Consider the following 8,186-nt stretch of genomic DNA (forward strand, 5'->3'; position numbering starts at 1 on the left):
TTTCTTTTACGTATCCACGCCTTATCAGAGCCCTCTTACTTGTTCTCCCTCACCAGTCGCAATTACTCTTCCAAAATCAAACAAACAATGGAAGACGAGAGCTCAGAGACCAGAAAGCGAGCGAGGGTAGCCATTCTCGAGCTAGCCAACATGATCAGCGTTCCCATGTCTCTCAACGCCGTCGTGCGTCTCAACGTCGCCGACGCAATCTGGCAAGGCGGAACTAACTCTCCGCTTTCTGCCTCTGAGATCCTCGCACGTATCCATCCCTCTGGTGGCGATCCTGAAAATCTTCAACGCATCCTACGTATGCTCACCAGCTACGGCGTCTTTGCGGAGCATCTTAATGCCGATGCTATTGAGAGGAAATACTCTTTGACCGAGATCGGAAAAACGCTTGTCACCGACGGTGAGGGCCTCTCATATGCGCCTTACGTTCTGCAGCACCACCAGGTATCATTATTTGCTGTTTAGCCTACTGGTGTGTTATCTTCTTCCCTTTATTTTTTTTCGTTTTCTTTAAAAATCAGCAGATAAATTAAATTTTAAAAATAACAACACATTTTTATAATAAAAATGATGGATGCTTAATTAAGCTTAGTTACATGATAAATCCTATACTGAAATGAATTTAACACCATTATATTAGATATTTGCATATAGAAATGTATATTTATCTTTTGTGTTTTAATTGATTTTATATAAATTTTAATATAATTATTTAATTTAATAGTTATTACTTTTATTATTATATGAAGTGAAATTAATTATACTATATGTAACTTTACAAAACAGGGTAATATAAACTCAATTTAATTTAGTGACAATTTTTTTATAACTATTAAACTATATATATATATATAAATTTAAATATTGTAATCCAATAATAATTAAATTTATTCGAGATTATAGTAACAATAACTTGATTAATTATTTGTTTATAGGATGCATTAATGAGGGCATGGCCATTAGTGCACGAGGCAGTGCTGGACTCCACAACAGAGCCATTCGTGAAGGCAAATGACGAGCCTGCCTACGATTACTACGGGAAACGGCCAGAAATGAATGGTTTGATGCTGAAGGCCATGTCAGGTGTATCTGTGCCTTTCATGAAGGCGGTGTTGAAGGGCTATAGTGGATTTCAAGGGTTGGAGAGATTGGTTGATGTAGGTGGGAGTGCAGGGGATTGCCTTAGGATGATTCTCCACAAATATCCTATTGTTCAAGGGATAAACTTCGATTTGCCTGAAGTAGTTGCCAAGGCACCAAATATTCCTGGTATACCACTTTAACTAATCAAATATGAAAGTAGATTAAAAAATATATCATTATATCAACCTCTGTTTGTAATTGTTTTGTATGTTAAGAAGAAGAAACATATCGTTTGTTCGATGTAGCAAAATGTAAAACCATGTATTATTGCAGGTGTTACACATGTTGGTGGTGACATGTTCAAATCGATTCCTTCAGCTGATGGTATCTTTATGAAGGTGAGACTCATTTCATTCCCTAAAATATATTTCACCTAATTAGCTAATATTCGAATAAAATAAGGGGCAGTCTGGCCTATATTTGATCCATAACTGAATTATACATGATATATAGTTGAATCAAGGTATAAATAAATGATTGAATATGCATTTTTTATTATGTGGGATCTATTATTTATATTTTTAAAAAAATTATATTTTATGAGAGAATGTCTACTGTGGTTTAAAGGTGTGGTACCTTTCAGATTATATAGTAAAAGATATTGGTTCTATTATATTTCATTATCGCCTAGAATCTTTAAATAAGGAAGCTCCACATGCCTTTTGTTTGGCGAATCTGAAGAATGACCTACACAAAATAAACATGGGAAAAGGGAATTGTATCCTTTTTTATTCTACAGGTCGGTCAGTAGAACCTTTTTTTTTAATGATTTTGATGATGGTGGATTGTTACATGCATGCCACATATACCGATTACTCCCATAGTTGTATATATTCAACTTGAGATGATCCGCATCGCACGAGCTGCCTTATGGGCGATTTTCTATGTACTATGTGAATTAAACAGGGTTATGATGGGGATTCACAGCTTTGTAGCCATTGGGACCTTATAACTTTTTATAATCATCCTGTTAGTCTTTAAAAAAACAATTCGCCTTTAAATAGTTATTCATTTATTTTCTTTTATAATAATTATGTGTACTGAGTTATACCTATTCCAATTAGTTTGTGACATATACATGTGATTATTGGGCAGTGGGTATTGACGACATGGACAGACTATGAATGCAAGCAGATAATGGAAAATTGTTACAACGCACTTCCTGTAGGAGGGAAACTGATAGCTTGTGAGCCAGTGCTGCCAAAAGATTCCGATGACAGCCATAGGACAAGAGCTCTCTTGGAAGGTGACATATTTGTCATGACAATTTATAGGGCTAAGGGCAAGCATAGGACTGAAGAAGAATTCAAGCAACTGGGTCACTCGGTTGGTTTCTCTCATTTCCAAGCATTTTATGTAGACTATTTCTACTCTATCTTAGAGTTTCAAAAATAATTAATGACTTTTGCCTTAATTAGGACAAAATAAACGTATTAATTAAGTACTACTGGATTGTTTCTTAATTAAATATTTCTTGAACTACAATAAACTCCCTAATTGTTTAATGCATCACAGCTTGAATTGCAGAATTTTCAACTTCAATTCTTGGATTCCATATTAATCATGGTTTGTTGCTTATTTAAATATACAACTTTTTTGTTGTAATAACTTGTATTAGGTGCAAAAACAGAGATCCCCACATTCTTAAACTAAGGATTCAAGTAGAATTGGTTATTGGAGAAAAGAAGTGGAAGGAAAGTAAAGGTGTATATTTAATTTCAACAGATATCTTTTCTAAAGGAAAATCTTCAAAATTGTTATTTGTAAATTTCGGTAGAGAGATATATTGCTTCAACCTTGCATTAATCTAATGAAATGATTATTATCTTAAAAATAAGAATTTATCATGCCTGAGAGTCTAAATTACACCACTGTCATAACATTCGTTGGGGTTAATTAAATACGATGATTTATTATTAATACAAAATCAATAACAATTTATTATATTTAATGCACTCATTGAAGAAACCAATATATCATATCTAGTTGTAAGAATGCCTCGTTATCTGACATAAGAGAATCTCAGTAACTTTTATGCACTAGAGACGCTGCCCAGTTGCCCTGTGGTCTGATATGTCTGCCAGTAAAACTTTGTCATGGATTTTTCTTGTGGATCGATTGCAACTCAATATATAAATATAAGTTTCATCATATATTTTGTACTTTAATAAATTGTGTAAATTAAAAAAAAATCTAGTTTCTGACTTTCCTTATTTTGAATAGGTGAAAATGACTTGAAAACTGATTATCATGAATGGTAGTTAAGGATGAGGTTAATTCTTTTTATTGGTTTTTTAGGGTTGTTAGAATAAATTATTTGATTAGACACAAAATTATTAGTAAACCTCTAAATATTTTAACCTAGAATATTATTTGGATAGCTCGTGAATGAAAGATTTCTTCAGTTGGAAGTCACCAAATAAATCAGTGGAAATCTTAGCCAGGAAATGTAACAGTAAAGTTTTACCTCTCCATCAATTACAAATCTCAGTTATTTGAAAAATTGATAAGTAAAAAATATATATATTATATAGTTTTATTATAACGGTTAATTAGAATTAGATAGATGTTATTTATTCAATAATCATAACAAATTCATTTTATACGCAATAATTTATTTTTTTAACTTTTTTAATAGCTATTATTTAAAATTTTATTAATATTTAATCAAACGCTATGAAGTAATTTTTCGTAATTTACTCATTTAATACTTAAATACTAAGAGTTTTGGCTATATTAAAATACTAAACAGTAACAAAATTTTTTGAGTGGAAATTCTGCTAGGAAAGGACAAATTTATTATTCTGCCAAATTTCTTAGTTTATTATTCTTCTATTTACTGTAGACTGCATAGAAAGGATAGTTTATACTTGGGAATCTGAAACTAGGGACGCCTTTCAAAAATGGTCAGTTGAGAAATGAGAATTTATCGCTTAGTTTTATGTCTATCTAAACTAATGACTCTTCTGTCTCTTTATCTCACATGCATCGGAACTGGTGAATAGACATACTATTAATCAGAAAGTGTGTATAAATTCTGGAAGCCCATCATCATAGTCATCCTCATGAGAGAATATGGAAATAGGGTTTTGAAGATGAAGCCACTGATCTCCATCTATGTATGATATATTCATGTAGGGAGATGCTTCATATTCTGTTAGCTGCTTCCCATAAGATACTCTATATGCGTAGTTTGCTCCATCTCCATAACACTCGTACTCTCCAAAGAATACTGTCCTGCAATTCGACACAACCATTTGTATAAGATTTATAGAGCGAGAGAAATTAGGAAATGTATATATGTTAAATTTCATTTTGGTTTGAGATAGGAGTGTTATTATAAACCCTTGTCCACTATTTTTCTTTAAACTAATTTTAGAAATGAGTTAGATTCGGCCTATTTTTTAATATGATATCGAAATTTTTCATATTCATATGTGTATTCATATATGTTTCATATTTTAATTATTTAATTTTAAACAAGAATGAAGTGTGTTAAATTTTATATTGATTTAAAATAGGAGTAATGTTCCTATAAAATTTTAAACTCTCATTATTAAATTAAATTTTAGAGTGAATTAAATTCAATTTATTTTTTTAAGGTAGTAATAGAGTTTTCGCAGTATTTTATTCCCCAATTGTTTGATTGAAAGGAGTTATTAAATTGCATACTCCTTTCGAATAGGGGTAGTGTGGTTAGACTATACATATATATAAAGAGGGATGAATGAGTAGGATCAACCACAGACTGATCTCTAGAAGGGTCTCGCCAATCGTTCCAACCATCTGGGGAAACAACATTGGACATGTAAGATTTAGAAAAGACAACAGTAGCATATGCACCCCAAGCTCGACCAAGCCATACTTTCCCACTTCCAACTACGATGCATTTCACAAACGAAAACCCAGTTTGCTCGCTCATGGATTGCCTTGCTTGAGCTGTAACTGATCCACTTACTCCTGCTACTGGAGGTTTTGCTATTGAGTTGATGATGCAGCCCTGAGATGATAACTGCATGGTCATGTGCTGGAAGAAAATAAAAACAACGAAATAGAATTTTAACTGTTTTCTCACGTAATTATGATTTTCTAACCACTGAATTGATAGCTCCTCTTCGGAAAAAGAAAAAAGAAAAAAGATAGCTACTTTTTCTCCCTTTTCTTGAAAGAGACGCATCAAATCAACTTTTTAAAGTAAAGGAGAGAAAAAAATTAAATAATTTTTTGAAGGAAAAACAATTCATTAGTTTATTTTTATGTCAAACTCATTTGATTAAAATGAGTATATTTTATAAAACAAAACTATTAGTTATTCTATTAAAAAAATTATTAATCAATTTATTTTAGTATAGTTTATTCAATTAAATAAGATATATTTAAAATTATAAAAATTAAATAATATGTATAATTAAAATTAAAGAATCACATAATATAAATATTTAAGATAACTAACGGTTTCTTTAACTTAATGAATAAATGGCTTAATTTTATAAAATATATAATTATTTTAATTGAATAATTTCAGAAAAAAAAAATAATGATAGTGATTCTTGGTTTGTTCAAAATCATATAAATTTGCCACATAATCTCCAAATATTCAATGCCTTAACCTTTTTTTCTGTAAAAAATATTATTAACTGAACTTACTGGTAATTATTTACTTTGTAAAAAGAATAGTTAAATGTTTTGTTGACTTTGTACATGCAAATTTCACAAAAGAAAACAAGCTTCCACTTAAAGCTAAATGCCTAAACAAGAAGATAAATAAATTTATAAATATGGGTGCCACTCTATATAAAGATAAATTTAGTAAATTTAAATTAAATATTTATATCAATAATTATTACTTCAACCATATATACAACTCAATTGATCTTGCAAGAAATATTATACTATTTTTAATATAAGTTGGAGTTTGTATTAAATGCATTTTATAAACTAAAACTAAATATAATTGTATTAAAAAAAAATCTACCTCAAAAAGTGATCTAGCATTTCCAAAAATGAAATCAATAGATCCTTGGATGAAGCATTCTCTAAAATAATGCCTTCCACGATCATCATGAAGAGTGTCTTGAGCTCCATAAAATCCACACCCATAAAAAGCAGCTTGATCACCTGCTATTCTAAGTGCTACTGCCTGCCCTCCCACTTCCCCTGGAGACGGCGAAGGAGCTGTGTTCTTTTCATATATTTAACCCACAAACCAAAACTTGATTCAGCACCATAATCAAATCATTTGGCAGCTAATTGTTAATGGGGAAGAAGAAGAAGAAAAGCTACCTTAAAGCTGATATTGTATGCTCTGAAGTTGAGTGCAAAGATGGCAACTGAAGCACTGTAGACAGTTCCTCCAGTTGAATTTGCAGTGTCATTCCATTCTATGGCAGTGTTTTGATAACTCTGACCTTGAAATATTAAGTTTGTTTTACTATTATGCACAGTCACCTTCTCCCTGCCACCATGTGATCAACTTCAGTCACCTTTATATTTTGGAAAGAAGAAACTCGCTTCAAACAATTACTGGAATAATTCCTAGTGAAGAACCTTCTGAGTTTGAAAATCAGATTTTTCTAAAGAATCAGTACATGAGAAAGAGAGAAGAAAATAACCTGTAAGTGCCAGAATCAATTATGATAAGAGTTGGGAAGGGGCTAAAATCTGGGGCAACATCAACTGCCTTCTGAACACTGCTAAAATTTGCACAACCTTTCAAGTCTACAGTCAAGACACTAGACACTTTATAATGGTATATCACCCTTCCATAACGGTACATAATCCTAGACTTCCATGAATTTCTATCGCATTTAGGCTTCTTCCGGTGATGGTGGTGGTGGTGGTGATGGTGGTGGTGGTGATGTCTAGACAAGATCCTCGATATGGTGTCCTCTAAACCAGTTTCTTTAAAAACCCTTCTGAGAATGAGAAGTTGAAAGCTATCTGGAACCTTTATGGGAGCGGTTGTCAAAGAGGAAGGAAGGATTGCAGAGATGGAAATGATAATAGAAATAAGAGCAATGGCAAAGGCAAAGAGCCAAAAGGAGAAAGTTCTGATTCTCATACTTGAAAGTCTTAAGGTGTTTGTTAGAGGCTCTAAGTGCAAAGAGAGTAATGTAGCTGTTTGATTTTATGCGAAGGAGAGAGTGATGATTGACGTGGGAGGCAAGGAATGTAAAGTTTCTTTAACTGATGTTTGTGGTGATGATGATTACACCGTCCTGCTTTAGAAAACAAAGAGGTTTGAAGTTTGGAAGATGCATACGCTAACTGAAAGATAAAACAGAAATTATGGTAATGATGAAAGCAATGAAATTGCATGTGTATTAGAACTTTAGATGGGGGGAATGGTGGCCCTCTTAAGGGTGTTATAATTATGATTAAAGCTATTTGAAGGGCTAAAAATAAATGGTGTGTCCTGCTCATTATGCTCATGGTAACGGATGTGCATTAGTTTACGCCATCTTAAGAATAATTTATTCGATACCCATTATTGTATACATAAGAGATATATTTTGATCTTTTAGTACAGTAAGACTCGCAAGAAAACTATCATATGATTAATCTTCACAACAAAACTATTGCATATACAGCAATTTTTTATTCTAAAATTTCTGCAGTAAATGGACGGTGGCACTGCCTAAAAGGGACATTGCTTATAAGATGGAGCACAAACGTACAGGCCTTGCATTAGAAGAACAATTAAAGACCAAGATATAATTGTTTGCGTAAAACTTGTGGCGCATTGGGCGACAAAGCAGAATGGGTATCTGATCTTCATACATCACGAGAATTAAGAGGCAAGGACTTCATTATTAGATTTAAAAGTTTATGATTCAATTTATATAAAAATAATATTTTATATATTTTTTGTAATATTACAATCGCGGCAATTTTTAAAAATATTGATATAGAAATTTTATTACAAAATAAGTATTTTAACATAAATTGGACAAAACAAAAGTAAGAGGTGAAAGAAAAGCTTGTCACAACCTTTAAACACAATTAAATTAACCTCCTAAAAATACTTATAAAAT

General features: G+C 31.9%; 2 protein-coding genes across 6 annotated transcripts; one reads left to right on the plus strand and one right to left on the minus strand.

Moving 5' to 3' along the window:
- LOC110619951 (nicotinate N-methyltransferase 1) lies at nt 1-2,694 on the plus strand. Its single transcript, XM_021763472.2, has 4 exons — nt 1-453; nt 945-1,278; nt 1,426-1,490; nt 2,248-2,694. Exons 1-4 carry the CDS (start codon nt 88-90, stop codon nt 2,545-2,547), a joined length of 1,065 nt encoding a protein of 354 aa, XP_021619164.1. The 5' UTR covers nt 1-87; the 3' UTR covers nt 2,548-2,694.
- A 1,201-nt stretch (nt 2,695-3,895) lies between these two features.
- LOC110620714 (probable pectinesterase 15) lies at nt 3,896-7,985 on the minus strand. Of its 5 annotated transcripts, none has more exons than XM_021764535.2 (5): nt 6,765-7,985; nt 6,436-6,607; nt 6,128-6,334; nt 4,902-5,179; nt 3,896-4,389 (listed from the first exon to the last, which is right to left on the minus strand). In XM_021764535.2, exons 1-5 carry the CDS (start codon nt 7,211-7,213, stop codon nt 4,170-4,172), a joined length of 1,326 nt encoding a protein of 441 aa, XP_021620227.1. In that variant the 5' UTR covers nt 7,214-7,985; the 3' UTR covers nt 3,896-4,169. The 5 variants fall into 5 exon arrangements, with proteins under 5 accessions (XP_021620227.1, XP_021620225.1, XP_021620228.1 ...); XM_021764533.2 differs by having other exon boundaries at nt 4,860-5,179; XM_021764536.2 differs by having other exon boundaries at nt 3,898-4,389; nt 4,902-5,152.
- Between the last annotated feature and the right edge of the window lie 201 nt (nt 7,986-8,186).

This window comes from Manihot esculenta, chromosome 8 (genome assembly GCF_001659605.2).
Source record: "Manihot esculenta cultivar AM560-2 chromosome 8, M.esculenta_v8, whole genome shotgun sequence".
NCBI classification, from domain to species: domain Eukaryota; kingdom Viridiplantae; phylum Streptophyta; class Magnoliopsida; order Malpighiales; family Euphorbiaceae; genus Manihot; species Manihot esculenta.